This window comes from Selaginella moellendorffii, unplaced genomic scaffold (genome assembly GCF_000143415.4).
Source record: "Selaginella moellendorffii unplaced genomic scaffold, v1.0 SELMOscaffold_58, whole genome shotgun sequence".
Taxonomy (NCBI): domain Eukaryota; kingdom Viridiplantae; phylum Streptophyta; class Lycopodiopsida; order Selaginellales; family Selaginellaceae; genus Selaginella; species Selaginella moellendorffii.
In genome coordinates, this window is record NW_003314319.1 from 925223 (window position 1) to 953220 (window position 27998).

General features: G+C 50.4%; 9 protein-coding genes across 16 annotated transcripts in view; 3 read left to right on the plus strand and 6 right to left on the minus strand.

The window, feature by feature from the left end:
• Window positions 1-6406, minus strand: part of LOC112351139 (voltage-dependent calcium channel type A subunit alpha-1-like) — a 123386-nt gene extending 116980 nt beyond the window's left edge. Inside the window, exons 1-11 of one of the 8 annotated variants that reach the window (XR_002994011.1) lie at window positions 6316-6406; window positions 6032-6248; window positions 5858-5982; window positions 5658-5807; window positions 5500-5607; window positions 5331-5448; window positions 5149-5273; window positions 5001-5100; window positions 4906-4952; window positions 4566-4852; window positions 3506-4512 (exon numbers count right to left, since the gene is read on the minus strand). Coding sequence is in view for 2 of the 8 variants with exons in the window: in XM_024688464.1 (XP_024544232.1) it covers window positions 4711-4852; window positions 4906-4952; window positions 5001-5100; window positions 5149-5273; window positions 5331-5448; window positions 5500-5600 (633 nt within the window). In the remaining 6 variants the exon portion in view is untranslated. The other 7 variants (XR_002994015.1, XM_024688464.1, XR_002994012.1 and 4 more) reach the window with 7 other exon arrangements.
• A 73-nt stretch (window positions 6407-6479) lies between these two features.
• On the minus strand, window positions 6480-6956 carry LOC112351142 (uncharacterized protein At5g64816-like). The gene has a single exon (XM_024688470.1). The coding sequence runs from the start codon at window positions 6935-6937 to the stop codon at window positions 6509-6511; it is 429 nt and encodes a 142-aa protein (XP_024544238.1). The 5' UTR covers window positions 6938-6956; the 3' UTR covers window positions 6480-6508.
• A 656-nt stretch (window positions 6957-7612) lies between these two features.
• LOC9651156 (RNA-binding protein 24) lies at window positions 7613-10264 on the plus strand. Its single transcript, XM_002983448.2, has 8 exons — window positions 7613-8587; window positions 8683-8815; window positions 8902-9034; window positions 9109-9139; window positions 9199-9406; window positions 9457-9570; window positions 9627-10044; window positions 10111-10264. The coding sequence occupies exons 1-7, from the start codon at window positions 8390-8392 to the stop codon at window positions 9692-9694; spliced, it is 885 nt and encodes a 294-aa protein (XP_002983494.2). The 5' UTR covers window positions 7613-8389; the 3' UTR covers window positions 9695-10044; window positions 10111-10264.
• Window positions 10262-12442, minus strand: LOC112351178 (pentatricopeptide repeat-containing protein At4g02750-like). The gene has a single exon (XM_024688535.1). The coding sequence runs from the start codon at window positions 12440-12442 to the stop codon at window positions 10262-10264; it is 2181 nt and encodes a 726-aa protein (XP_024544303.1).
• Window positions 12443-13159: 717 nt separating this feature from the next.
• LOC9651157 (PTI1-like tyrosine-protein kinase At3g15890) lies at window positions 13160-15224 on the minus strand. The gene is made up of 5 exons (XM_002983535.2): window positions 15000-15224; window positions 14571-14750; window positions 14366-14510; window positions 14046-14308; window positions 13160-13982 (listed from the first exon to the last, which is right to left on the minus strand). Exons 2-5 carry the CDS (start codon window positions 14609-14611, stop codon window positions 13349-13351), a joined length of 1083 nt encoding a protein of 360 aa, XP_002983581.2. The 5' UTR covers window positions 14612-14750; window positions 15000-15224; the 3' UTR covers window positions 13160-13348.
• A 79-nt stretch (window positions 15225-15303) lies between these two features.
• LOC112351131 (39S ribosomal protein L41-B, mitochondrial-like) lies at window positions 15304-15821 on the plus strand. Its single transcript, XM_024688453.1, has 3 exons — window positions 15304-15457; window positions 15519-15583; window positions 15636-15821. The coding sequence occupies exons 1-3, from the start codon at window positions 15316-15318 to the stop codon at window positions 15717-15719; spliced, it is 291 nt and encodes a 96-aa protein (XP_024544221.1). The 5' UTR covers window positions 15304-15315; the 3' UTR covers window positions 15720-15821.
• Window positions 15822-15859: 38 nt separating this feature from the next.
• Window positions 15860-18078, plus strand: LOC9651158 (pentatricopeptide repeat-containing protein At1g09900). Its single transcript, XM_002983449.2, has one exon. The coding sequence runs from the start codon at window positions 15884-15886 to the stop codon at window positions 17987-17989; it is 2106 nt and encodes a 701-aa protein (XP_002983495.2). The 5' UTR covers window positions 15860-15883; the 3' UTR covers window positions 17990-18078.
• A 3426-nt stretch (window positions 18079-21504) lies between these two features.
• On the minus strand, window positions 21505-23219 carry LOC9651159. The gene is made up of 2 exons (XM_002983537.2): window positions 22012-23219; window positions 21505-21941 (listed from the first exon to the last, which is right to left on the minus strand). Exons 1-2 carry the CDS (start codon window positions 23020-23022, stop codon window positions 21663-21665), a joined length of 1290 nt encoding a protein of 429 aa, XP_002983583.1. The 5' UTR covers window positions 23023-23219; the 3' UTR covers window positions 21505-21662.
• A 1953-nt stretch (window positions 23220-25172) lies between these two features.
• Window positions 25173-27197, minus strand: LOC112351179 (pentatricopeptide repeat-containing protein At4g02750-like). The gene has a single exon (XM_024688536.1). It carries the CDS (start codon window positions 27195-27197, stop codon window positions 25173-25175), a length of 2025 nt encoding a protein of 674 aa, XP_024544304.1.
• Between the last annotated feature and the right edge of the window lie 801 nt (window positions 27198-27998).

The following is a 27998-nucleotide window of genomic DNA, read 5'->3' on the forward strand; positions in this document are numbered from 1 at the left end:
GGCCGCTGTGTGTCTTGGGTATGGACGCTGCCAAGAAGGTATGGGACTGCAATGCCAACATTGAAAGGCTGGAGAATGCCATGGCACCCCACATCCAGGCCAAGATCAAAGCTTTCAGTGAGCACAAGGAGCGAAATGGACCTGGCTTTATGTTCTCTGAAGCGGCTCCCTCTCGCTCTGGAAGTGATTGGCAGTGCCATGGCTGTCCACAGAAGTGAAGGGCCACATGTGTGGGAAGAACGATATAAAAGGTTGCACTTGTCCAATGATCCAGACGTTGAGAAGCAGATGTTCAAGCGCTTGAAGTTCAGCTATGACGAGCTGGGAAACTATGAGGGTGAAAAGCTGCAAGAGTGCTTTCTCTATGTGGCCGCATTCCCAGAAGATAGGTGGATTGGGTTTACTGAGTTGAGGAACTGTTGGATGGAGGTTGGGTCAGAACTCTCACCCACAGCGATTGTCAATGAACTGGAACGGAGATGCCTGGTGAAGATATCTAAGTCTTGGAGGGATGAAGAAGCTCCTGGTTATATAACAGTACACGATATGCTACGCAAACTGTGCATAAGAATCTTAAAAGGGAAGTACAGCCCACAGCAAGAGCACGAGAAGGGATGCCTGTTTGGATATGAGTGGACAAGTGGCATTCAGGATGCAACATTTGCTAAAGTCTCACTCATCTCAAAGAATGTTGGCAGCTTTCTATCCGATAATCATGTGCGAGATGTCTTACTTCTGGATGAGTGTGAAGGACTTTCTAATGTGGATGACAGTCTTATCGATCACATACAAGGTGTCAAGGTATTGAGCTTGTGGCGATGCTATGAGATCCGTTTTATTCCAGAGAGCATTTCCAAGCTGAAAAACCTTCAACTGCTTGACATTCGAGAAACAGGAGTGAGTCAATTACCAGATGCGCTTTTCAGCCTGACATCACTGAAATATCTAAAATCTACTCAGTGGATGCCGATAAAATGTAACATTGCATTACTGCCCCAGCTCTCCAACTTGGAAGAGCTGGAGCTGAACGTGATTCAAAAGAGGACCCCTCAGTTGTGGATTTCACTGGAATTTCGCGTAAACTAAGACTTCTAGAGCTAAGAATGATAGATGGTACAATGAAGGTTCCAGAAAGCATGGGGAAGCTGGAGCACATTGAAACATTGGATTTACATGCGAAGTGCATCGACTTTGTCAGTATCGTTGGGCTATGGGAACTTGTCAGCCTAACAACTTGTAAAATTTGTGTGCAATCCGTTAGTAGAGCTCCCTGGAAGCGAATGTTTAAGAAATCAATCAGGCTTAAAGTTTTTTCCATTACTGGGGTAGAAGACAGTGAAAATAATGATGACACCTTCGAATGGTTGCAACTACGATATTTAAAAATCCGTGATATTATAAACCTATCTTGGTTGCCCAGAAACACTTGAAATTGACTGCAGTGGTATCCACTTGTTCAACCTGGATGGATCATTCCCACGTCTTGAAAAGCTGTATCTTACTCATCTACACATTGCACAGTCAGAATTCAAGGATGATTTGGCTGCCAGTCTTCCAAATCTGAAGCAGTTGGACTTTTGGCTAGCTCCTGATATTGAATGGGAGCACTTGCCTCTCTTTGTGACACAGCTCCCCAATCGCCTCAAGCATCTGAGCGCAAGTGGTCTCATAAAGAGACTTTTGTTGCCAACCGAGAGGTCATCACTTCAGGTTAAAGATCTTTTCGTATCGAGCAAGAAGATGCAAAATGATTTCTTTGAGCCATCAGATCAAATGACTGATATAGAAAATGTGACGTTGAGCTGTAATGAGACTATCGTTCCATCGTCCATTGCATCGCTGCCATGTTTGAAACGTCTTCACGTTTCCGGGCGAAGCGTGATACATAACGATGCACTGTGGTCCCACAATCACAGCCAGGGCGCATTTCCCAGGCTGGAAGAGCTACACTGCCCGAAAGGCATGAAAATTCCACCTTGGCTTGAGGACCGCCCCAATCTCAAGAACAAAGTTTTAATTTCCAAAGCGTTTTGGTATCGGAACGCCTGTAGTTCGACTTATTGCTCCTCTAAATCAATATATAAAACAATGCGACCGTCTTCCACCACGTCCCTGGCAATCTCTAGCACCTCGGGTTTGCTCCTTGTCGATTCCAATTCTTGCTGAGCTGCTACCTCGGTTTTGCTCACAGCAGCACCACCTTTGCCGGCTCTTATCCTCGCCAGGAAACCTCTCACGAGAGCCTGCATTTTCGTCGCAGCGCCCTGGATGTACACGGCCTGGATCCGCTTCTCACGCTCGATGCGCAGAGTGAGAGGCAACCCCTGCATTAATCCGGGTCAAATGTAAGTATGAAAAGCTTGGAATAGCAGCTACTTAACAGTTGTCCGATCTTATACAGCGTCAGCGTTTCCAGCAGCTCCTTGAAAGGGATTCCTTTGTTTGGAACTCGAAAACTCATCACCTCGTACTCTGCTCTCATGTACCTGACCAGAACAAAGAAAAAACGAGTGAGAGACAGAGAGAGATTGCGAGGAACACGCCAAACCATTGGGTCGCGTATTTGTAGCGCCGGCCCAGCGGATCACCGAGGGCGTTTACAAATCGTCACAGCTTGTGCATCCCAATGTATCCCGTAGCACTGGACGATTGTAAAGTTAGTTCCACAAGGACTTGAACGTAATTAAGTGGCTTACTTGGGATCGAATGGTTCTTGGCTCCACAAGTTTCGATATGCTAACAGGTGCTCCGGCATGACCATAGAGTTCTCGTTCACAAGGCCGAAGGGTACAGCGTCCAGTATGACAGCCACAAACAAGTTCATGAATATGTGACTCCTGACCAAGACCAAGAAGGTGAAGAAGATAATCCCGCCCTCTGGATAGCCACAATCGAGCTTGAAAAGATATGGTTTAAGTCGATACTATTGTGCTAAGCTTTGTTTTCCTTTGAAAAACTACCTAAGCTGTTTAGTTTGGCAAATCATCGCCGAGTAGTGTTTTACCGTTAGTGCAGGCGGGTGCATCAATTGTGGTATCCATCATAACGCAAGACCAGTTATCAGGAGCTGTAACCTGTAAAAGAAAAGAGAAACTGAAAGTCATAGAAAAGCAAGCCTTTACCTGAAACACCGTGATGAAAGCGTTGATGAAAGTGCGAAAGTTGACAGACGGGCCAATGCAGGTCCCTTCCTTCATTGCACTGAAGAGTTGGAATGCCATCCCCGCAAACATATACATGAAAATTGCGAGAAGAGCGAGTATCTCAGCTACAGTTGGCAAACAGATGAATAACCCGTGCTCTCGCTACGTGAGGAATGATGCCAAAAACTCGAGCAATGTAGGCAGTGCAGCCGACATAGTCCCCTCACCGTTCCCTTCTTTCCCATGAGACCAATGGCGGCCATTATGAAGAGTCCAAACTCCATCTGCCGTGCAACCTCTTTCTTATAAACCTTCCACCGGAGAAAGGAAAAACCAGGTGGTCAAACAAAAAACAATCGAGAAAAAGATGAATGAGGTACCTCGTCGCCAAGGAACTTCATCACGGATTCAAGCAGGAAATATGTTGTAATCGCACAGTGAGCCATCTGACGCCGGTCCGAAACATCTGCCGACAACCCAGCATAGTTAGTCGCAAGTAGCCCGGAGTAGCCAAGGAGTGCGAGGATCATGCACTTTTGATATGTCGGATTGCGAATCAAGTAGAAGCACATCCCCCGGATGGGATTGCTTGGTCGTCGAGCCAGCGGAATAGCACAAGTTTTCTGGATGATACGGTTCATGTCCCTCCACAGCTTCTGCTTCTCTGTGAGAAGAACTGCTCCAGAATTTTTTCCAAACTCGTTGATAAACACCCCGATGAAAACTCTGACGATATAAAACCCCCCGATACAGCAGAATGCCACGAAAAACAAGGCGTTGACAGGACTCGCGTTCCGAACAGGCTGGTGGTCTTCCCTAGTGATGTCCATGACAGGATACATGAAGTGCGTCAGCCAGTTGTCGAAAGTGGAGCAGACGAACATACTGAGGAGGGCATTCTGGATGTCGTCGAAGTGGAAAACGTTATTAACCCAGGCTCGCGGAGCAAGGATGCCGATGTCATTAACATAGAGGCCGGTACAATATGTTCGGTGCGTGATTGTCGGGTCATTGCATTTCCAGAGAAGGCCCCGAAACTGCTGCAGCCCGATGGTTCCAAATATCAGGAGAATTGAAAATGTGAAGAGAATAACCGACACAATTGCTGGAATAGTCCGAAAAAGATTTGATAATAATGACCTCAGTCCTGTAAACCGAACCACGAAACGAAATGGCCGAAGAGAAGTAAACGCACTGACGGTTGGTATGGAAGTTTCATTCTCAGCGTTATACTTCAGAAGAATAAACGCATCGCATCGGTGACGAGAATAAACAAGTCCAAGATGTTGTACCAGTCACTCAGGTATGCGTCTGGCGCAAAAATAAGTCCCTGTGCAACGATCTTCATCAAACAGTCTAGCAAAAAGACCTGCTCCAAAACAATGTACAATGTCGAGCAAAATAAGGTAAGCATGTGCTTACCACAAAGTTGATCTTCTGCAGATTCCAGATGAAATCGGGGACAATTATCGGCTCTCCATCATCTCGCATCTCAACTACGAGCCAAGTATTGATGACCATCCAAACTATCACAAACCACAAGTACGGTTTACTGCCGAGGATCTTCCTAGACAGGATCCTTATCGTGTTGCCCTCTCCAAAAGAAGAAGCGACCTTCTCGCAAGTACCACGGTCTCTGTATGGTTGTAAGAGTTCTCTCGAGCTCTTCGTACTCCGCAAGCTGGAAAGATTTCCTGTTGCTAGAGGCCCTGCTTAGATTTCTGCCAATTTTTGGACTGCTGAGATGGTAAGCAGCGAATACCAGAGATAATCAAAAGTTGTCGTTCCATGGTTGGGATTCTCGTATGTCTACAAACAAAGAGATGGATAAGGAATGAGCTTATAGAAAAAACTCACCATACAGTTCTGAAATGGTGGACATACGTAGCCGCCAGCAGCTTTTTTGTCACAAAAGCGCATGGGATAAGCAAGTTTCTTGTCCGCTGTTCGAAAGCACCTGCCCAGGAGGATCTTGATTTCACGTGATAAGAACTATCGAGATTACCTTTGATTCATCGAGTTTTGCAAGAACTGCGTGCCGAGTAGAGAATAGAAAACCAACAGAAAAAACGTCAAAAGGATAACGTTTTGGAGAGGACCAACGCCCTTTTTCACGGCCGCCATGATGGGCTATTGTAAAGTGTTAACAATGCACAGATCAGCCAAAAGGAAATTTACAAACCATACTATGCCATCGGCAAAAAATGTGACGTGCTTCAACGCTAGCAGGCCCCGAAACACGCGGAACACGGCTATCCGCGCGAAAAAATCATGTCCAGTTACACCTCGAGCAATGATATGTACCCTGCACCTCGCAAAGAGCTGGTGAAACACTTACGACCAACCTCAACATTACCAGGAATCGAAAACAATGACAAAGTCGAGCCTATTGTACGGATTCCGCATGCAGCAGTGACGACCTTTGATAAAGCCAAGAGCCGAAATTCGTAAAACCATTTCAATCCTGCAATCAGAAGTGTCAGGGGAAACCTCGAAGAGGGAAACAACGATTACGTATAAAGCGCCGTGATGAGCCCGTCCAGGAAATCGATGTTGAAACTCCGGACGTGTGTCTATCGTTCGTGCCTAGACCCAGCCATCGCTTGAAAGATAAGCACTACCATATGGGAGCATATAAGAAACACAAGAACATACTCGGCTCTCCTGCCACCAAAGCCTGTTAGAGGAAGGATGATAAACTTCTATCCACGTACTGATTGTAGAGAAGCCTGAAAATGTATAAGCGTGACGGGCTGTAGAGGCTCCAAATTCCAAGCGCAGTGCCCTCCATTCTTGCTCCAGTCCCGACAGCAGTCCGCCTCGCCTTTCTTCTTATATTCTAGAAACAGAAAATAAGGACTCTCCAAAGTCGAAAGAAGTAAAGTTACCATGAGCCTCTTGATTGCAGTGTAAGCCCTCTTCCAGTTCTTGGTTGCCGGGGAATCGGGAATAGCTGGGGCCAGTTGATCCAGTGCGGCAATCAATGCGGCAGACGAAGATGATGACGCTGCTCGATCGCGATCCGGCGCTGCTTTGCTCACGCCGTGAATCGGAGGCAGCTGATCCCGAGCTATGAAATCGTGATCTTCTTGTGGGACGGGATCACTGGAAGAAGTATTTCGAGGCGATCAATCAATCACTGCATCAGCTAAGTTATGCGTCCGGCGCCTACCTCTGCGTGAGCTTCGTCATAGCTTGCGTCGCCGCCTCGAGAGCGCTCATCCGCCGGCGATGGCCGTCACCGCCAAGAGCCCTAAAATTCAAACTACCTAACCACGAGAGCCTTTTCTCCTTGCGATCGTTCTCGTTTCACAAAAGAACGAAGATCACAGTATAGGAGAAAAAATTTCTCTGCATTGATACCCTCATGACCTTAGACACTCGCTCTGGCATCGCCGCATACAAACATCGTTCCAATTGGGGACGTGATGCTGCGTAGAACAAACAGATCGAGCGCATGCCTCGGCACAAGCATCCAAATCCGAGACCCCACACACAGTGACGCACGAATTGGGCGTCACATCCTTTGCAAAGCTGCCCACTCGCTTCATCATCCGATCCGATGCGCACACGCGCTTGCAAGCGAATCGATCCTGGGAATCCAAATCCTGCTGCTGCTGCTCGCTCTCATCGAGCGATGATCGCCGGCGCCGCCATCTCTCCGCAATGCCACCGCCGCCACTCTTACCGCTCTTGCCGCGCCGCCACTGCCGGATCATCGTGGCGGAGCCTGTGATTCCCAGTAGCCCTAGCCCCAGCCCCACCGCCGCGCTCCACCACGAGCCCTCCACCATTCTTGCTACTCCAAGCTTGCCCTAGAGTATCCGCGTATATTCTCGTGTGTAAAGTAGATTCTATTTTGGTAAATTGTCAAAGAGTTATCAAATACTCGTAGAGCTTTTTGGCTTTTGCCCGGAGGAGATCATCCTCCTATCCGCGCCATGTACCATGTCGCCCTCTCTCCATCCCGTTCGTTGGATCGTATCGATTTCCAATATACAAGGAAAGAAAGAATATCCCAGTGGAGCTCTCCCTGGTTGCGGTTTTGTTGGCCCCACCAGGGCTGCCATCCGCACGTGGGGCGGTCCACTTGGGCGGTGTATACAGTGTAGACACAGTGTTATCTTACTTCTTAAGACGCGATACACATACTTAATCGAATTAGTTGCTCGGGTTAGTCTAATCACTTTCGCCGTCACGGTTGTTTTCGCGGGCTTTAAAGCAATGCAAGAGGGCACGGCCTCGAGTCGTGCCAGCTCCGAACCAACACTAAACCCGAGAAAGGAGAAGAGCCTCACGTCACATCGCCGAGGCCCCCTCAAAGCTTGGGCATAGACAACGCTCTTAAAGAATTTTATCCACACTGGAGCACGGCGTCAATAGGAGTCGAACCCGCGACCGTTGCTAGTAGCTGTCAGAGACGGATTCGAACCCCGGATGTTCTCCAAGTCCGAGCTGGCAGGCGGTAGGGTTTGAACACTGGACTGGATTGTAAACCCGTTTGGATGGTAATACCCCGTTCACACGGCCTTCACGGCGGTGTGCCTGTGTTTGCCATGCCAGGAGAAGCGCAAGGGGGACGGAGCTAGCTTTGAAGACGCGACGACGCGGGGCGGATCGGGGGTTTGTGGATCGCTGCCGGGCTATTGGAGCTTCCAGCGCCTGGATGAATGGAGGTTCTAGCGGCCAGTTCTTAGGATTACCAGGGAAATATCGGCGCCAGGGTAGCTAGGAGCCGTCGGCAAGGCCGGGAGATTCCGTCCGAGCGAGCGGCGGTGGGGAAATGATGAGGATGATCCAATCTTGATCGGCGGCATTCTCGTATTCCGAGAATCGAGGCGCTGCGCGCGTCTGGTTCCCGGCGCTGGCATCACATCGAAGGGTATTGTGGATATTTCGGAGCTGCTAGTCTCGATCCGGTTCGTGGCGCCCCAAATTTCCTGGCGTCTTCCGCGCGGCCGATGCATGACGACGGTGTAGCGGCATCGGGTGTCGACAAGAACGCTGCTGATCACTATTCCAGGTCTCGCGTTTTCATGTGTACAGGAGGATTGGACAGAATTGATGAGGAGATAGATCGCTCGCCGGTATGCTCAGCAGGCGCTATGATCCACCGTTACCAGTAAAACATCCTACTGGAACACCGCCAACGCGCAGATCAAGAAGGTTATGTATTCTCCTCTACAGGAAGAAGACTCGCAGCTTGTGCTACCACCGCTTTGAGCAAGACCAAGATCGCCGCATCGATGTCGCAGCCAGGAATTGGCATGGGAGGAGCAACGGGGCCGTTTGGAGACACCACTTACACCAAGGTCTTTGTGGGGGGATTGGCATGGGAGACCCAAAGGGATGCCATGCGCCGCTACTTTGAGCAGTTTGGAGAAATCCTGGAGGCGGTCGTCATCACGGACAAGAACACAGGGCGATCAAAAGGATATGGCTTTGTAAGTCTTGTTTTTTTCTCTCCTTTGCTCTTCCCTTTTTTTCCATGCATTTTTTTCTTTCTTCGTTTTTACTTACGCTACTTAAACTCATTCAGGTGACCTTTCGTGATCCCGAAGCGGCTCGGAGGGCCTGCGTTGATCCGGCTCCCATCATCGATGGTCGTCAAGCCAACTGCAATCTGGCTTCGCTTGGTGCCCGTGCTCCTCGTCCGCCATTTACATATCCAGGTTTGTCAAACGCTTTGAAATGTAGCTAGCATGACGCTTGGAAGGATTATATCCATATCAACGTTGTCATGTCATGGATGATGTAGGAGCTCGTTTCCGGCCTATGAGGCCTGCTGCTTCTCCTCCACACCCCGGGACCCCCTCATACCCTGTGGCTCCGTCATTCCCCCAATTCGGCCCCTACTACCAGCCGGGCTTTGGATATCCACAGCAGTATGGGTGAGTGAGCTTTTGCTTTTGCAATAGTCGATAGATATCCTAACAGTTCTCCAATGATTTTTCGTGGTTTACAGGTATCATGTTCCAGACTATGCTTATCAGCAGGTTAGTTCGAGGTTTAGTGGTGTACTGCCGATATCTTATTTATTAAATTCTAATTGCAGGGACTGTATCCTTTTGGTGGTCCTCAGTATTCCACATTTTATACTGGACCTGGTACACCCACAGCTGTGTACTCGTACGGCGGGTTTGGGCCACCTTTGCCATCTGGGCCAGGTTATCCTCCACCACAGGGATATGGAAGCATGCAAGGACCACAGTTCATGCAATATGGTGGAACAGTACCGCTTCAGTCTCCCGTGCCTTCCACTGGTATTAAATATTTCTTCTCTTTGCATATCTTGACTCTCCTTGTACTGCAGCGGTATCACCTGGACATTCCGGAGGAGGAACTGGAGCCTCTACTCCGTCTCCAATGCAGCAGTTTTCTCTCCCTTCTCCTTCTCAGCCACAACCTCAATTTTCACAGGCGGGAGGTTCGTGATTATTTCATTTTGAAGCTGAGCACAATCTGTACAATCTCTGCAAGCAGTGAAACAACAACCGCACGGCTGGAGTGGGAGGTCGTCGTCACCATGCTCAACTGCATCCCCCCCGTAATCCGAGAGTAAGCATGAGTACTCACTTCTCAGGTTTTGGGGGCCAGGATTCATATCGTCGGAAAACCAGCAAAAACAACAAAAAAAAAACATAAAAACGAAAGAAAAACAGCAACAAAAAAAAAACAACGGTCGGTCACTAGATTAGCTCGTAGAGGGGGGCGGGTGGTTAAAATTCTTTTTCGTCTTCCTTTTTTTCTTTTTTTTCCTTTCGTCTATAATTCATTTTGTCACTTAATCGTTCTGAGGTCGGCGCAACCCGAATTTTGCTTCTATGTCGTCCTAAGATGTGTGTCTAACTTTTGCCGTGTCTTTCTTTCTTACAGGTGAAGAGGTCTGCTGAAACTGATGGTATGTTGGTTCATTCTATTGTCTTTTTTATGTTTCTATCTACTGACTAGTGTCGCTTTTTGACAGCTGAGTTTGAATGGAACGCATTCATTTCACTTGGATTGAAATGCCAAAGTGTTTCATAGCTACAGCTCCCGACGTGACATTCTACTCGTCAAAGTAGTAATCGTTCAAGCATTTGGGACAACAACAGAAATGAAAATCATTTGATATTGCGTCACGGAATCTCTTCGTCCTCCACGGCATTGGAGGCGTGAGTGTTGGAAAGGAGAACATACAGTGCAGGCGTTCTTGGCTGCAGCTGGAAGACATGTTTGGCCACCCGTGCTCCCGTTTGGACGTCATTCTGGCCTTTGCAGCCGCCGAGCAGTGCCATCCACGCGACAGAGTCCGGTTCGAATGGCATCGTGTTGAGCAGCTCTTCCGCCTGGTGAAGCCAGCCTATTCTTGCCAGAAGGTCGATGATGCAGATGTAGTGATCCACAGTTGGCACGACCCCGTGGTCTTCGACTAGTTGCAAGGCTGTGAAGTACCACAGGGCTTCAGTGAGCAGACCTCCGTGGCTACAGGAAGTTAGAATACAGATGAAGCTGGCGCTCTGGGGCTTGTGTCCTTCGACTTCCATGGTCCGGAAGATCTCCAGGCTCTCTTGGAAGAGGCCGTTTTGGGAGTAAGCAGCAACCATCGTGTTCCAGCAAGGGACGTCCCGCTTTGTGAGCCCGTCAAACGCTCTCTTCGCCTCATACAGCCGCGCACAGCGTGCGTACATGGTTATGAGCGACGTGGCTACGATGGTGTTGGAGTGGAACAACTCGGAGTGAAGGATGCTGGAATGGATCAACTTCCCCTCGCGGAGAGCTGCCAGAGTCGCGCAGGCATCGAGAGCGCTGGATAGAGATGCGTGGTCCAGCGGCACCGCTTCCAGGTCCATGACTTTGAACAGGTTGAGAGCATCCAGAGCAAGGCCTGCTTGGGTGTAGGCCGCGATCATGGCGTTCCAGGCGATGGTATCTCGGACAGGAAGACCGTCGAACAGGGCTCTGGCTTGGGTGATATGCCCGTGCCGGGCATAGGCCACCACCAATGCGGTTGCAGAGACAACGTCCCGCTTGGGCATTCTCTGGAAAAGAAGCTCCGCGTCCTGGAGCTGCCCTTCCTCCGCAAAGCCTTGCATCATCGCGTTCCAGGAGGCAACGTCTCTGCACGGTGAAACGTCGAAGGTGGCCTTGGCGGTAGAGAGCTGCCCGTTTTGGACGTAGGCCTGCAGCAGTGCGTTCCAGCACACGAAGTTTCTGTGGGGAACTTTGTCGAAGACGCTCCTCGTCCGTGCCATGTCCCCGGCGGTGGCGTACCCGGACAGCAGCGTGTTCCAGGTAACACCATTCCGGTTTTGCGTCTCGTCAAATAACTCCCTGGCTCTGTGCAGTGCCCCGGCTTTGCAGTACGCCGAGACCATCGTGTTGTGCGCGTGTAAGTCCCTGTGTGGCGTCGCTTCGAACACCCTCTCGGCCTCGCGGAGGTGCCCAGCCGCGACGAGCCCGGCGAGCACCGTGTTCCAGGACGCGGTGCTCCTCTGCGGCATCCTCTCGAAGGCGGCGAGAGCGCTCTGGAACCGCGAGTTGTCGACGTAGCCTTGGATCATGATGTTCCACGAATAGGCGGTTCTCTCCGGCATAGCATCGAAGAGGGTCTTCGCTCTGGCCAGCTCCTTGTGGTTCGCGAGCACCAGGATCATGAAGTTCCAGGACACGGAGGTCTTCTCCGGCATTCGCAGGAAGAGCTCTTTGGCCTCCACGACATGCCCGGTTTGGGCATATGCGGTCATCATGGTGGTGCCGGAAATCGCATCGTGGAAGGGCATCTTGTCAAACGCAGTCGTGGCGTTCGAGACGAGGCCGTTGTGGGCATATGCCTCGACGATGCTGTTCCACGTCACGATGCCCCTCTCGGGCATATTTTTGAACAGGAGCTCCGATTCCGGCATATGCCCAGCCCGAGCATATGCTGTTAGGAGTGTGTTCCACGTCACGCTGGTCCGCGCGGGCATTCGGTCAAAGGCATCTCGGGCGAGGGGAATCTGGCCGTTCTGGGCGTAGGCGAGGATGAGGATATTCCAGGAGAAGGCGTTTGGGTGGGCGAGGCGGTCGAATGCCGTACCCGCGTCGTCGAGGCTGCCGCAGGCGCCGTACATCTGGACGAGGGAGTTGCCGAGGAAGAGGGTGGTGTCTATGGCCGCCGCGGACAGGAGGCGGTGGATTCTCTGGCCCTCGCACAGGGCTCTCGCGCCGCCGCATTGTTTGAGGAGCGTGACATAGGTGGCTGTGTCGGATGCTCGCGGAGATTGTTCTAGTCTGGTTAGAGCTTCCCTCACTGCTGCTATGGTGGTGCTGACACACATTTGTTTGCTAGCTTTGCGCGAGAATCCATGAACGAGGCAAGATCATCGAGGCACCAAATAGGAAATGTGGTGTTTGGAAGTGAGATTTACGTATATGTTGTGAGCGTTCTTCCGTGATCCGCATTACATAATCCAATGTGCCCAAAGCGGGCATATGTGAGAAAGCACAATTCTTCCAGCCTCTTTAGAACTTCTTTCACTCGGGCAAGATCATCGAGAAACCACCGAAAAGGAAAAAATGTTTGAAACTTACGCAGAGATTTACGTACGTAGCTTTCTTTCGCTTTCTTTCTTTCCAACCAAACTGCCATGATCCAATATGCCCAAAGCGGGCATATGTGAGAGGCCAAAGGTGACGCGTTTAGAGCTTCGTTTTAGATCTTCTTTCACTTGCTCATACCAGACATCAATGACAAAGATTTACGTACGAATTGTATGAGCTTTACTGCGCTGCTTCTTTTTCTGCAGTGATCCGCATTGACAAAACTGCCATGATCCAATATGCCCAAACCGGGCATATGTGAGAGCGCCAAAGCTCACAAATTATTCCAGCCTCTTTAGAGCTTCTTTCGCTTGGTGCTCTCGATCTCGTCCAAAGTAATTCTCGCGACTGCTTAAACAGTGTTGAGCATCGAGCAAAGAGAATCACACTTGCAGCTTCGAGTAGATAGACCCACCGGGAAGAGAAAACCATAAACAATACGAGCACAGCCTACGGACAAGGACAAAAAGATTAAATTCCAGAAACAAATGTAAAGAATAGACACTGACGACTTCAAAACAAAAACAAATTGCTGCTGCTCCTGCTGCTGCTGCTACTGTACGTCGCTCGATCTGTGCAGTGGATGCGGTAACGCCACCAATCTTCTCCAGCATTGAAGAGATCTTCCCTCCTCTTTGTCGCTGCTAGGCCGCGGATCTCCGCCCCGACGACGGCGTCGTCGTCGCCGTCCTTGTCTTCACCTCCGAATCATCGGCCTCCAGGAGCTCGTCACCATACTTGACAGTGTCGAGCTTGAGCTTCTTCTCGCTTTCCAGGCTCTCCCCCCGGGGACCCTTTCTCAAGATCTGTACCACCTCGTGCATGGTGGGCCGGTTCTCGGGCGTGTTCTGCGCGCACATCGTCGCGACGTGGACGACGTTCTTGAGCTCCTCCGCGTTGAACTTGCCTTGCAGCTTGGGGTCGACCAGCTCGGTCAGCCTGCCTTGGAACACCAGCGGCGCCGCCCACTCGACGATGGTCCGCTTGGTTCCCGGCCCCAGCTTCTCGATCGGCTTCTTCCCACTGATGAGCTCCAGCAGGAGGATCCCAAAGCTGTAGACGTCGCAGCTCTCCGAGACTTTCCCCCACATCGCGTACTCGGGCGCCAGGTAGCCGAGAGTTCCCTTGACACGGGTGGTGACGTGCGTCGCTCCCTCCGGGACGAGCTTGGCGAAGCCAAAGTCGGCCACCTGGGCTTCGAAGTCGGAGTTGAGCAGCACGTTGCTAGCTTTCACGTCCCGGTGGATGATGTGCGGCGTCGCATTGTGATGCAGGTACCTGGAAAGCATTGCGACCAACGATAAGAGTCAGAGCGAGAGCTGGGATAAAAGTCTGGCTTACTCGAGTCCTTCGGCAGATCCGATGGCGATGTTCATTCGCTTGTCCCAGTCAAGCTGGTTGTCCGGCGCGAACTGACCGTGCAAGTGTGACAAGAGGCTTAGATTTGGCATGTAGTCATACACTATCAAGCGCTCTTGTCCTTCAGCACAGTAACCTCTTAGGCTCAACAGGTTTTTGTGTCGAACTCGTCCAAGGATCTCCACCTCCACTGAGAATTCCATCTCTGCTTTCGTGCTCCATACTTTCAATCTCTTCACGGCGATCTGGCGCAGAGAAAAAACTGGATAAAACAAACCTTGAAAACTTCTCATCACCAATACCTGCGAGCCATCCCAAAGTTGCCCCCAGTAGACACTGCCAAAGCCGCCTTCCCCTAGCTTGTTGTCATAGTTAAAGCTGTTTGTGGCCGAGTGGAGCTCTTTCAAGGAAAAAATTCTCCATTCCTTTTTTTCTGATGATTTTTGCCTGCAGAGCGCAAAGTAACCACAAAGTCTATCATCGGACTTGCATCGAAAACAAGATTACCTGGGAACTCTACCACAAATGCACCGCTCCAAGTACTCCATAAAAGCTCTGGCGAAGCACAAGAATAAAGAAGGAAAAGCTCGCTCACAACAGTAGAAAATCCCGGAGCGCACGATCCTCTCTCTTTCGCAAGTGTTGCAATCTGCCCATAAATAATTACTTTCCTCCTCTCCTGCTGTCCTGAGAAAAACAAAACGAGGCATCAAAAACCCAGCTACGCGCAAATGCATTGTATAGTGACGATCGCTATCGTAAGGCAAGAAAGAAATTAATCTCTAATCGTGCGGGCATGAAGCGCATGAGTGAGAGCTAGCCGGATCGATCGAGACTCTAGAGCACCAAAAATCCGAGCAGCAAACAAGCAAGGCCAGAGAAGCTAACGCAAATGCCTCGATCTCTTGGATCTAGCACCAAAATCACTCGAAATACCTGAAATGTGATACAAGACCCTGCTGGAATCCGCCCGGATCGCCGAGATTTGAGTGAAGCTCCACGAAATATGAGAGATCCAATGCTTGGCGCTGGCGCTGGGCGGGCGATAGACCTAAAGGAAGACTCTCCTCATCCGCGCTTAGGGAAAGACCCAGCCACGGCGAAGTCGGGCTTTCTCTCGCTGGGCTACGCTACCCTCTGACTGACGGCAACCGCATATGCCGAGAACCATCGACCGGAATGGTGACCGTTGGATTCAAATGACCGAATATGCGATGGGATCCTAGGGTTTTAGGGTTTTGGAGCTGGAGCGATGCCGCTGGGCGTGCTCACGGGGTTTCTCCGGGCGAGGCGCGTGCCCAAGAAGGGATTTCTCTCCCTCAGCCCCAAGCGCGCCGAGAAGAACTACTACAAGGGCAAGGGCGTGATCAACTACGGCCGATTGACGAAGAAAGGTATGCCGATTGATCCATCGATTCGATTCTAGTTCACATTTTGCCCTATTCTCTTGCGCAGGAGGATTTAGCGTCCTGCTTCACAAGCTCCCGAAATTCGTCGTGCCGGATCTCACTGGATTCAAGGTCTGTTCTCCATTTCATACATCGCTGCTTGACTGATCGATCGAAATCTTAGCTCAAGCCCTATGTCGCGCACAATGTGCCCAAGATCGTGTCGAAGGAGAAGCTCGAGAAGGAGAAAGCCAGCGCTGGAATCTGAATTGATGCCGTGCGAACATTTCGGTACGCTTGGAGAATATGCCGTCACCCGCGTTAAAATATTCTCATCCATTTAAAAATTTTGACTTTTACCTTTTCTTTCTACCTTTATAGGGCTCGTGTTTGAATGGCACACGCGCATCTTCATCTTGATCAGTGGTGGCTATGGCGGAGACGTGCGCCATTCCAGTCTCGCAGTGGCAATTCCGGATCTCCTCCCCAATCCCGCGCCACAGCGGCGGCATCGGCAGCGCGAATTCCAGGGAGCAATGCGTCGCCAAGGCCGCGGCGGCGGGATCGTTCGTCCTCCACGACGATCAAGATCAAGAATGCAGGTCTGTCGCTGCGATTTCACCTCCTCCCCGGCGTAGATCTGATGCCGCGCCGCTTGTCGGTGAAATCGCGGGGATTCTCGACACCATCCGCGACGTCCGCGAGCTCCCGGACGCTCTAGCGAGGTTTCGCGGCCGATTGACGCCCTTCGCAGTCGGCAAGATTCTCCAGGGCGTCAAGGACGCCGGATCGGCGCTCTTCTTTTACCGCTGGGTGGGATCGCAGGATTTGTTCCGGCACACCACATTCTCGATGAACTGCGCGCTCAATCTCCTCGTCAGGGCCGGGCAGCACGGACAGGCCGTCCAGCTCTTCCGCGAGGAGAGGTGTGTGCCCAACGAATTCACGTATGGATCTCTCATTCATGGGCTGTGCAAGGCCGGGAAGCTGGATCAAGCGTACGAGCTCCTGGACGAGATGAGAGACCGAGGAATTCCTCCCGGGGTGGCCGTCCACAATGGCGTGATCAGGGGCCTGTGCAAGGCCGGGAGGTTTGGCGACGCGCTGGGCTACTTCAAGACGGTGGCGGGCACCAAGTGCACGCCAGACATCATCACTTTCAACATCCTGGTGGACGCTCTCGTGAAATCGGGGAGAGTGGAGGAGGCCTTCCAGATCTTCGAGAGCATGCACACGTCCAGCCAGTGCCTGCCAAACGTGGTGACTTACACCACCGTGATCAATGGGCTGTGCAAAGATGGGAAGCTGGACAGGGCGATCGAGCTGCTGGATCTCATGAACGAGACTGGCTGCTGCCCAAACGTGATCACTTACAGCGTCTTGGTTGAAGGGCTGTGCAAAGCTGGCCGGACAGACAAAGGTTTCACGCTCCTGCAAGAGATGACCAGGCGGGGATTCCAGCCGGACGTGATCATGTACAACACGCTGCTAAACGGGCTTTGCAAATCGAGGAGGCTCGATGAGGCGCTGGAGCTCGTCCAGCTGATGATCCGGAGTGGCTGCTACCCGACGGTGGTGACTTACAACAGCCTCATGGAGCTGTTTTGCCGGAGCAAGCAGGTTGACAGGGCTTTCAGGCTCATACAGGTGATGAGCGAGCGCGGGTGCCCACCGGACGTGATCAACTACAACACGGTGATCGCGGGCCTGTGCCGGGATGCGAGGCTGGACGATGCCCAGGCGCTGCTCAAGCAGATGGTGGCGGCGAGGTGTGTGCCGGACGTGATCACTTACAGCACTATCATCGACGGGCTGTGCAAGGACTGGAGAGTGGACGCGGACTGGAAGCTGGAGGCGGCTTGCGAGATCCTGGAGATGATGAAGCAGACGGGGTGCCCGCCGAATGCTGGAACTTACGCCGTCGTCATCGAGGGGCTGTGCCGGGCCAGGAAGTCGCAGCAGGCGCTCGCGCTGCTGCGGCGGATGATCGACAGCGAGGTGGTCCCGGACTTGTCCTCGTTCAGCATGGTGATCGGCAGCCTGTGCAAGTCCCACGACCTGGATGCCGCGTACAAGATCTTCGGGATGATGAGCGAGCGGGAATGCAAGCCCAATCCGGTGGCTTACGCGGCGCTGATCGACGGCCTCTCGAAAGGTGGCGAGGTGGACAAGGCCGTGCGAGTTTTCGAGCTCATGGTGGAGAGCTTCCGGCCGGGTGTGGCGACTTACAACAGCGTCCTGGACGGGCTTTGCGGCGTTGGAAGGATTGAAGAGGCTGTGAGAATGGTGGAGGGGATGATCCACAAGGAATGCTTTCCAGACGGGGCGAGCTACGGGGCGCTCATCCGGGGCTTGTGTCGCGTCTCGTGCGTGGAGGAGGCGTACGAGCTCTTCCAGGCGGTGGAGGCTAAAGGATTTGCCATGGAGGTTGGAGTGTACAACGTTTTGGTGAACGAGCTGTGCAAGAAGAAGAGGCTGAGCGATGCTCACGGGGTCGCAAATAAGTTGATCGAGGCGGGATACAAGCAGCAAGGATGAAAGAAATAGCATACAATGCAAAGATAACATAGTCAATGAATGTCGAAATCCGTTGACTTTGATTGAATTTGAGTGGATTCTGCGACTCACATCAAGTATCACATTATGTTGCAATTGCGAGAGATATCATACAGTAAATGAATTATCTTTCATGGAATACATATATTCACTAGCTGCATTTTCAAATTGAGAGAGGGATACTCCATGGGATTTTTGTTCATCATCAATGCCAAATCGAGAGCTGTGCTCTCGTACTCATGACGCAACCAGTCCTGAACATTGCTACTTGTTGCTTCATTTATCGAGTGCCAACCCTGAAGTTCCAGCACGTCTCTATGCCTTACTTGACTCAGAGTGCAACCATCGCCACATCCAAGACGACCGTTATATACAGCGTCACTGCAAATATAACAGCCTTTCTCTCTAGTTCTGCAGCTTCATTCACAAGACCCTCCAGCCACGTCACGATGACGATTGCGAGATGGACGAGCGTACACTATGGAGCAGCTTTTGGACGTTCACCTCGTTCTCGGCGTACTGTGGCGTCGCCCAGGGCTTTCGCTTCTCCCTCTTGGCAAGGGCGGGAAAATCTGTTGCTAGAGTTGTGAGAGGAGATGAAGCGTTCGATCTCGGCCTTTACGCACTCACGTCCATGTTGTTTAGCTCCACTCCCAGTTTCACCACCCCTGTTCCTCCAGCAAAGAGCTTCATCGCCACGTTTGGCTCCCGCATCTTCCTCTCCCGTACTCGTTGCCCAGCAGGTTGGCCGTGCAGGTGACGATCAAGAGCGTGAGATGGAGAGACTGCCAGCTCTGGAGCATCGTCCACCACTGACGTCGTCAGGGAACTCGGGAATGATGAAACAGGTGTAAATAGGAAAATGCTACAACATGAGTATTTCCTGGTTGTGCCTTGATCTCTCCCTTGATCTGCTGTTTGTTTCCAGGGAACTTGTCCAGCTTGATCGCGATCCAGTAAGCAAAAGTTGTGAAGATTCAGCCCCTTTGTGTGATAAAGTCCTTCTTCACGTTTATCTGCATACTCCAGCTTGTGAAACTCCATTTACTTCTTCACAATGACCGAGCCGCAAGACTCCCGCCTAGATGAGACCACCTCTCAATTCAAGCTCTCAAGATGTCCTTGAAGATGTTGTGGAACGCCACCACAAGTCTGGAATACATCAAGCCACCGAGAACTTCTTGATCACTTTCTCCAGCTTTCCAACAGTTGGACGCCCTCGTAGAATCTGCGAGGTCCCCATCCTCTCCTGGAGATATCTCTCCACATTCCTGGCCACTGACTCTTAATGCTCACTCACCAGTGCCTTGTGGGCCATCAATGCACCTCGTACCCGCGACTGCGCCAGATCTAGCTCCCTCACCTTGCCAGCATGTCTACTCTACATGGTGCAGACGCCCATTCAGATTCTTCTCACAGCCCATTGTACTTATAAGATTCATGGTGCCAACGTCCATGAGATTAAGGATCTCTTAAGCATATTCATCATTAAGTCAGCTACTCATCTCTCCAATGAGTTATTTATTAAGGAGTACATTCATTAATATTATAATAAGAATTAAACCTTAAACCTTTATTATCATGTGATTTAAATTATTATGTACATTGGGCATTTTGGATAATTTTCTAGATTAGTTTGGGATTATTTAAGAACCCTTATAACAGTATGGTTTTGAGGATTTTGTAGCTAGAATGTTCAATATAAATCCATCTTTTCTCTAATGCCTTAAGACTTTTAATTTTTCGTGTATACCTACATTGGATACACTCAAACAAATGTTTGAATGATTCTTGCAATCAATTATCATAATACACAATAAGATCAATGGCAATTGTGAGAGATGTTATCCATTATTTTATTATTTTATTAGTAATTTAATTATTTCCCCTCCTCTCAATAACGAACTTCTAACAGTTTAAACACTTTCATATCCTAAAATCCTCTTCCTTAGGTATAATCAAATTTTGATACTCTACAGAAGTTATATCAAGAGTCAAAACAATTCAATATAGCATTGCACTCGCAACTCCACTATCATGGGCTTTTTGATTTAGAGCTAAAGATTAGTATGCAATTAAAGTTTAATGGCACATAGTCCAAGTTTTGTAGCTTTTTCAACTAAGTTGGATTTCAAATTGCTATGCAATTTGATTGATAGTCCACTCTAATTTATTATATAGACTTGATTAGATCTCCTTTTAGTGGAATGCCTCTTTGCCCTTTTTTAAAAAAGTGATTCTATTTTTTAGGACTTTAATCTCTTTGTTCAGCTGTGACATATGGATGCTTGCATTTTTTTCTTCTTGTTTTTCCAAAAAAGCTAGAGTTACTTAGCAGAAGTTCTGACTGACCAGTGGCTAATGCTTGAAAGGAGATGATGGTCCAATATTATTTCTGCACAAGGGATTGTAAATGCAAACAGCTGGTTCCAAGACAGACACAATGCCATTGAGGTGGCACATGCTTGTTGGAAGCTCCAGCCAATTACGACGTTTGAGATGGAGAGCTACGGGCTTTTCCAGCATTGAGGATGTTACTGACTAGCAGATTGCCACCTTGTAGAGGCCAATCGGCTGAGTATGCTGGAAACTGTCCTGTCTCATAGTCTGTAAACTGATCCAAGTTTGCCCAGGCTACTTGCTTCCAGTGACGCCCACCTTCTTCTTCCAGCCCCAGCAACACAAAGGCCCCAGGTATTCCATCATTACAATGGCCAGCCACCATCACCCTGTCTCCGTACCAGAAAGGATCCATTCTACAGTAAGAGTAGCGGCATTAAGACCTTGTGGCAGTGGGAAGTCATTCCAAACTTTGGCACCTGGAATTGCAATTGCAGTCCAGACTTTAGAGTGAGTATCATAAGCTTGCAACCTGCTATCTCAAAAGATGAGGTCCCTAGTAAGATTAGCCGTCAATATGCCACTACTAGTTGACAAGTTCCAGACTTGGGAGCTCAAGTGCCAAGTATAAATGGTGAAACATTCAGATTGTATGTGTGTCTAGAGCATATGGATGCTGAACTGCTCCTGGTTGCCTCTCATTTCCAACTTAACGTCACCCCAGGAGTAGAGCAGCCATTGGAGGCCCTCAGACATGATGTTATTTTTGTGAAAGCCACATAGCATGCCCAAGATGAGGCCATAGGAATGAAGCCCCATGGCAACAACCTGTTTGACACCACTCCTACCAGTTGTTCCTCTGGATACCAGGCGAGCACAGGTGGCCATGAGTGTCTGTCTTGGAACCTGCCTTCAGATCCTGTCCATGAGCAAAAGCACGCACTCCTTCCCCCTGGCTGAGATGTCCAGCTTTGGCAGATCGCTCAACACACTGATTTCCGATTAACTCTACCTCACCTTGCTGCTCTTTCTCAGCATCAGCTTCGTTGCAGTGCCGTCCCGCCTCCTCTTGCGTAAACGGGAAACCCTACGTTCTTCACACGTGGAAAGGATTCCACGAATTAAGATTTGACTCTGCCTTTGATGGGTCAACAAGATTTGAAAGAAGAAAATATTTATTCATATAGTTTAACAACGTTCAGGATTTAGAAACACTGTGATGATTGTTATTATTGTGCTACGTCGTCCATGTTTTCGGCCATGTCTTCGTATAACAATATAGTATTTCCAAATATCCAACTTAAGACTTCATAAATCACAGCCATGGCAACTTTGGAGCATTGGTAGGAACAACTTCAAATGCGATCAAGTAGTAATTTTTAGTTGCAGACCCAGCAGCCTTTGTGGTGATGGTGTATGACCTGCTGTTTTCTGGCTTGAACGAATTGTACTCATCATAGTAGACCCTCATATTGGTGCTGAACTTGTCATAATGGGTGCTCCAAGCACCTCCCTCTGTGTTGGAGTAGTACATCTTCACCCACGGGAAAGACACAATGGCGGATTGACGCTTGCTAAGGGTGAATTGAAGCTCCTGCAAAAGCAAGAAACCAATCTCAAGGCTATAAACTTTGTTTCCAAGTTGAGCATGCAAGTTCACGCACCTGAGGATTGGAATGGCTGCTGAGGTTCACCAACACTTCCCAAGAGTCATAGTCGTCACCATCAACCATGTAGTACGCCCTGAATTTCATATCCACGTTGTCCTCCTCGAACACGAAGCGCGCTACTTGGATCTCCTGCTCGGGCTTCGTGTAGATATGGATTGCCGGACGACCACTGACGAACACCTGGGGCATCGCATAGAAGTTCTTCTCTACACCGACCTTGGGGCGGAAGTTGAGCTGGTAGTGCGCCTTGGTATCCACAAGGTCGCAATCATCGTAGTACTCGTGGGGCTTCGCGATCAGGCAAGCCGCGCCGTTGTGCCATTCGGTGTGGAAGTTCATCACGCCGGCAGAGATCTGGAAGAGGCTCATGGCGACGCTGGCCATGCTGGGGTACTTGAATTCCCCCCCTTCTTTCACTAGCTTGGAGAGAGCATCGAACATGACTTGGTTGAGCGCGGATTTGATCCGGTCATTGATGTCTCTCTGGAAGTCGGCCACCTCCGAGGCTGAGTAGCCGCAATCTTTGGCGCTTTGGATCATCTCGCGGAGCAGCGTTGAGTACAATGCGAGCGCGGATCCGTAAGAGAGGAGTGTGTGCTTCATGTAGCTGGGCTGGGAGAAGAGATTGAGCATCTGGAGGAGCTGGGCCTTGCAGTTCTCGAATCGCACCACGATCTTCTGGGTGCCGACCGAGTTATCGTCCTTGAAGGCCTCGACCGAGACGTAGTAGTCCTGGCCCAGCTGGGAGATGGTGGCATTGGCAGCTCTTGCTTGATCCGCGATGTTTTCAGCCAGAGCTTGCTCGATCATCTTCCCCACCGCCTCGAACAGCGAATCCATAGCGGCCTTGTTCTGCTCCGCGGTGCGCCCCGCGAACGCAATGCTCCACACATGCCCGAATATGGCTTGCACGAAGGAGCCCACAACCGGGATCATCCCGAGGCCCAGCGAAATGCCCTCCTGGAACCCATCCAGGATGGCCTGATCAACATCAACATCCACCATCTTTCCTTGAAAGAATGAAAGGATTCGGAGCTCTGGAGCAAGATTAAAGCAAGACAAGCCGGATGAACTTGCGAGAGCAAGTAGGAAGGAACCCAATGTTATATCTGTGGAGCGGCTTGGGTCTTTTAAAGCATACGAGGAGGATATGCTTGCACAATGACGGGAGTACTTGTCGATCGATGCTTATCAGCTACAAGTGATCCGTCGCTTTCATTGTTCTGTATACGTAGTGAGCTGCAAGTTCTAGCGACCAAAACATCTTTACCACAATCGAAACCTAACAGTAACACCAGCAAGAACAACGTGGGAGGGAGAATCTTGAACAAGGCACAGGCGACAAGTTACGTTGTTTTCGCGGCTGCACGCGTACGATTCACGGATTAATTTGGATTTGCTGCTCTAGAAATTTCTAAATTGTGGCCCATCGAGATCAGCATGAGCTGTTTTGTCATATAGTGTCAGATCGGTACCGCCCATTTGCGTCTTTGTACGAGTGCCTCTGGCAAAATGGAGTTGCCCGACGAGGACAAGGAAAAGGTGGTCCTTCTTTCCTTCTTCAGGCCGTAGACATTGTGTTTACGAACTGGAAAGAAGCCATACTGCATGGCCACCCTGGAATGGGGACCCAACCAGTGCCCTCGTCCTCCTCTATGGTGTCGCATTTGGGGCTCCTGGAGCGCGACCTCTTGCCCAAGCGTAGCTAGAGTCATCGTTGTGAGTTGTGGGTTTGAACGCATTCCGGATTACTTTAAATAAACACCATTATAACGCAAGCTGTTCATGGAATTTCTCCTCCAGATAAGAACTTGCGAGCCAAACGTTTCTGTCAATAAATCACAATGAATTGGCACTTATCTACTCTCTTTGACAGCATTTGTTTGATCTTAGTACTTTGCCCCTCGAAAAGATTAAACACGCAAGCCTCGAAACTTTTTATAGGGAAGTATAGTATAAACAAAACAAAAGAGTTATTGGTGGCTTCAAACTAGTGCGGAGATGGATAAACGCATCGCAGCAGCAGCGCTTGCTTGCTCCAGTTCATCACTAACATTATTACTAGCTAGGATGTGGATGTGAGAGCAGGAAGGGGGAGTTGAAGGGTGGGTGCTTGTCCCGGACACATCCCCCTCAGCCACTCCCAGCCTTCCCCCTGGTACCCGTAGTCTCGCCTCGATTCATTGAGGCATTCTTCCTCGAGTTGAGAGCAACTCAATGTGCCACACCCTGAAAGGCACGTCACGAGGCTTGTCCACTACCCGGCGCTCCAGGAACAGCTGCTGTACACCCGCAAAGCCCTTCCTCAGCAGCTCCACAAACTTGGTGTTGCCAGACACAAAGACAATGGTGGAGGAGCAAGCCTTTATGTCGAAACCAGTGCCTGCTTCTGCAAACACGTTAGCCAACTCCACACACTCGGCATCGTCCTGCTGGCCATGGAGCGTGAGCCATTCGGTGATAACCTGTGAGAAAGGAGGAAGAATCACGAGCAGTGATCGATCAAGCAGGAACTCACCCTCCTTGGGTCGCCCAAACTTTGTGATCACCTTCCAGCCGGGTACCTGGTCGTAGTTGTGGTTTGCTAACAAGACACCAATGCGGAGACGCTTGGCCACCCAAGTGCCCACCTCTGTTCCTCGGAGGTGTGCATCGTTCAACGTCTGGTAGGCACCCTGTCGCAGAGGACGATGTCGCTCTTCTTCCCATCCTCGTCCAGAGGAGTGGCCGTTTTACGAACTGGAAAGAAGCCATGCTGCATGGCCACCACCTCGTCAAGTCCGGTGGGGTGGAGCTTGCCTGGAATGGGGACCCAACCACTGCCCTCGTCCTCCTCCGTGGTGTCGCGCCTGGGGCTCATGAATCGGCAGATCGGCATTGATCGTGACCGCCATCGACAACGCCATCGACACCAATGACAGCCGTGAATGGCTCCGAAGGTAATCTCCTCCCTTCCTCGCTCTCTCCTCCCTTCCTCCCATCGGCACGGCACGGCAGCAGCAAGGCAAGGCACGGCAGGGCAGGGCAGGGCAGGGCAAGGCAGCGGCACGGCCTCCACGGCGCGCCTGCCACGGCGCGGCCTCCACGGCGTGGCATCCACGGCGTGCCCGCCACGATGCGCCGCGCCGCGCCTAGAAAACATTCACATCTTTCTTTCATTGACTGATCATGTTTGCAACCAGCACAAATGGCGAAGAGGCTGTTAAGTTAGACTTCATCACTCGTCTCGCTGCTCGTTCCGCCACTTCCACATTGTTATAGATCCGAGAGGAGCCCAGCAGACATATCCAATCCTCGGCATCCGGGACAAAGGGCATGGTTTCCACAAGCTCCTCCGCGCGATCAACGTACCCGGATCTACCGAGAATGTCAACCATGCAGCTGTAGTGTTGCTTGCTCGCCTCCACACTGTGATCACTGCTAATGGAGCAGAAGCACTCCCATCCCACCCCGCAATCTCCCGCGTGGCTGCAAACAGCGAGCACGCAAGTGAAGCAAATCTCATCGGGTTTCAGGCCTTCGAGCTGGAGAAGCTTAAACAGATCCAACACTTGGTGAAACCCCCCATTGTGTGCATACGCCGTTAGCATGGCGGCCCAAGAGACAATATCTCGCTCCACCATGGAATCAAACTGCGACCGCGCCTCAACAAGATGCCCATTCTGAGCAAAAGCGGAGAGAATAGCATTGCAGGCTATAAGATCCCGTTGTGGCATTTCCGAAAACACTGCTCTTGCTTCTTCCAATCGCCGGTTTTGTGAGTAAGCCCATACCATTGCGGTCCACAACACCAAGTCCCTGGCGGGAATCCTATCAAACACAAACTTAGCAATCTCAAGATACCCTGTTTGGGCATATACATTAAGAAGTAAGCTCCACGCTGCTAGATTCCGTCCTGGCATATGATCAAAGGTTAGCTTCGTTTCATCCAAAGAAAGTCTTTGTGCGTAAGCTCCTAAGATGGTCGACCAAGAAGCCGAATCCGTGTGAGGCATCTTATCAAACAGGATATTTGCATCGAGAAGACATCCAAATCGGGTGTAGCATGCCAGCACGGCGTTCCAGACTACAAGATCACGGGCTGGCATCTCGTCAAAGAGAGCTTTCGCGTCTTCGAATTGGGTGATTGCCGAGAGCAAGCCAGTCCAAGAGACAGTGTTGCACTGCGGCATTCTCTCCAAGACCATCTGCGATTCAAGCGTCTTTCCACTCTGGGCATAGGCCACCAACATTCCATTCCACGAGACGTGATCCCTGACCGGCGAGCCATCAAAGACCTGCTTCGATCGCTCGCAGTGGTGCGCGAGCGCTGTGATGATTGAATTCGACGAAACAACGTTCCTCTCGGGCATTCTGTGGAAGAAGAGCTCCGCGGCTTGGAAATGCCCCCGCTGGGCATACGCCGCCAGCATGGCATTCCACGTCACAAGACTGCGCGCCGACATGGAGTCGAAGATGCGCTTGGATTCGTCCAGATGCCCGTGCTGGGCATGTGCCGACAAAGCTGTCGTCCACGAGAAGTAGTCCTTTTCGGGTGCCGCCGCCAAGATTTGTGTCATCTTGTGTAAGCTTTTGGTCTTGGCACACGAGGCGAGCACTGTATTCCACGACACGAGATCTCTTTGAGGCATTCTCTCAAAGCATTTGGAGGTGTCATCCAAATGCCCATGGCGGGCATTTGCTAAGAGGAAAGTGTTCCACGATACTTTATCTCTTTCGGGCATTAGGACAAACATTGTTCTCACAGATTGAAGTGTTCCAGTCTGTGAAACTCCAGAAAGAATTGCATTCCACGAGATTAACCCGCGAGCCGGCATTCGATCGAAGATTTCCTGAGCCATGCATGGGTTGCCCGCTGAGCCATAGGCCCCCAGGATTGTGTTCCACGACACCACATTTCTTTTGCCCGCCTGATCGAACATAGCTTTGGATTCGCGCAGCTCTCCATTCTGGGCGTAGGCTGCCACGATCGAGTTCCATGAGATGCAGTCCTTTGGGTGGAGCGAATCAAATACGGAGCGTGCGTCGGCAGTGCTGCCGCATCTGCCGTACATTTGGATGACCCAATGATGGAGTTGGATCGATGGGGGATGATGGGACGAGAACAAACACGAGTGCAAGTTCTTGGCATGGGAAAGGTTGCTGCATGTCTTTACAGCAAAGACAAGCTGTTCAAGCATAGTCCATCAATCTCCCCAAACCCTGGATTATTAAACCGATTTCATAATGCGGAGCTTTTAAATCGGAGCCTCTCACCCAAAAAACCATGCAATCATTTTGTACAGTTCTTGCGTCTTGAAGCTGCGGTTAGCAAACCTCTTACTGTGTTGTTATATCGATCTCCGCGGCTTAGTTTTTGGCTGCTGCTGGAGTGTTAGATTTGATGTAGTCGATTTCTTCCCTGCTGCAAATGCGTGAAGTCTTCTAGAGTTCAGGACTTGGCTTGTCTTCCGCACAAGGAGAAAAACACATGCCTCTAGTTGCTCGTGGAGTTTTCGTTGTGCATCGAGATACGAGTGAAAGAAAAAGGCACAGTGATTTACTTCAAAGCGAGTTTTGCGGGCCAGTGTTCTGTACTTTAGCACCTCCTTCATCCAGTCAAAGTGTAAATTCTTGTAGCCGTTCGTTCTATCAGATAATTAAATGAGTTCTCAATTCGTCGAAGTATCACAAGCCATGAATTTGTTTCTGAGGGCGCGGATTTGTCACAGATTGGCCTAAAATCTGTGAAGAAGCGCGTTTAGTTTCTTTCTTTGTGGATGATTGTGATCGAGTCTTTTCTGTTTCAAGACGCCATGAAGAATCGCAATGTGAGTGCTCTACAGCCTCCAATTTTGCATGGTTGTGTGTTTCCAGCTATCGAAACGCACGGTGGAGCAGCCACAACTGCGATTCCTGCGAGGAAGCAAATAAATTTCGCTCAAGTTATCATGCTCTTAACTTTTTCAACACTTCGTGGAGTTGTCGTTGAAACCGTGCTG

Coding starts and splice junctions, on each gene's coding strand:
- LOC9651157 (XM_002983535.2), bottom strand. CDS start 14,611: ATGGAGTACTTGGAGCGGTGCATTTGTGGTAGAGTTCCCAG. Junction 14,309..14,365: donor AACTTTGGGATGGCTCGCAG/GTATTGGTGATG, acceptor TCTCTGCGCCAG/ATCGCCGTGAAGAGATTGAA. Junction 13,983..14,045: donor GGATCTGCCGAAGGACTCGA/GTAAGCCAGACT, acceptor AATGCTTTCCAG/GTACCTGCATCACAATGCGA.
- LOC9651158 (XM_002983449.2), top strand. CDS start 15,884: ATGGCGGAGACGTGCGCCATTCCAGTCTCGCAGTGGCAATTCCGGATC.
- LOC9651156 (XM_002983448.2), top strand. CDS start 8,390: ATGTCGCAGCCAGGAATTGGCATGGGAGGAGCAACGGGGCCGTTTGGA. Junction 8,588..8,682: donor GATCAAAAGGATATGGCTTT/GTAAGTCTTGTT, acceptor AAACTCATTCAG/GTGACCTTTCGTGATCCCGA. Junction 9,571..9,626: donor TCAATTTTCACAGGCGGGAG/GTTCGTGATTAT, acceptor CTCTGCAAGCAG/TGAAACAACAACCGCACGGC.
- LOC112351142 (XM_024688470.1), bottom strand. CDS start 6,937: ATGGTGGAGGGCTCGTGGTGGAGCGCGGCGGTGGGGCTGGGGCTAGGG.
- LOC9651159 (XM_002983537.2), bottom strand. CDS start 23,022: ATGGTGGATGTTGATGTTGATCAGGCCATCCTGGATGGGTTCCAGGAG. Junction 21,942..22,011: donor GCAGCCATTCCAATCCTCAG/GTGCGTGAACTT, acceptor TTGCTTTTGCAG/GAGCTTCAATTCACCCTTAG.
- LOC112351179 (XM_024688536.1), bottom strand. CDS start 27,197: ATGCTTGAACAGCTTGTCTTTGCTGTAAAGACATGCAGCAACCTTTCC.
- LOC112351131 (XM_024688453.1), top strand. CDS start 15,316: ATGCCGCTGGGCGTGCTCACGGGGTTTCTCCGGGCGAGGCGCGTGCCC. Junction 15,458..15,518: donor CGGCCGATTGACGAAGAAAG/GTATGCCGATTG, acceptor TCTCTTGCGCAG/GAGGATTTAGCGTCCTGCTT. Junction 15,584..15,635: donor CGGATCTCACTGGATTCAAG/GTCTGTTCTCCA, acceptor TCGAAATCTTAG/CTCAAGCCCTATGTCGCGCA.
- LOC112351178 (XM_024688535.1), bottom strand. CDS start 12,442: ATGTGTGTCAGCACCACCATAGCAGCAGTGAGGGAAGCTCTAACCAGA.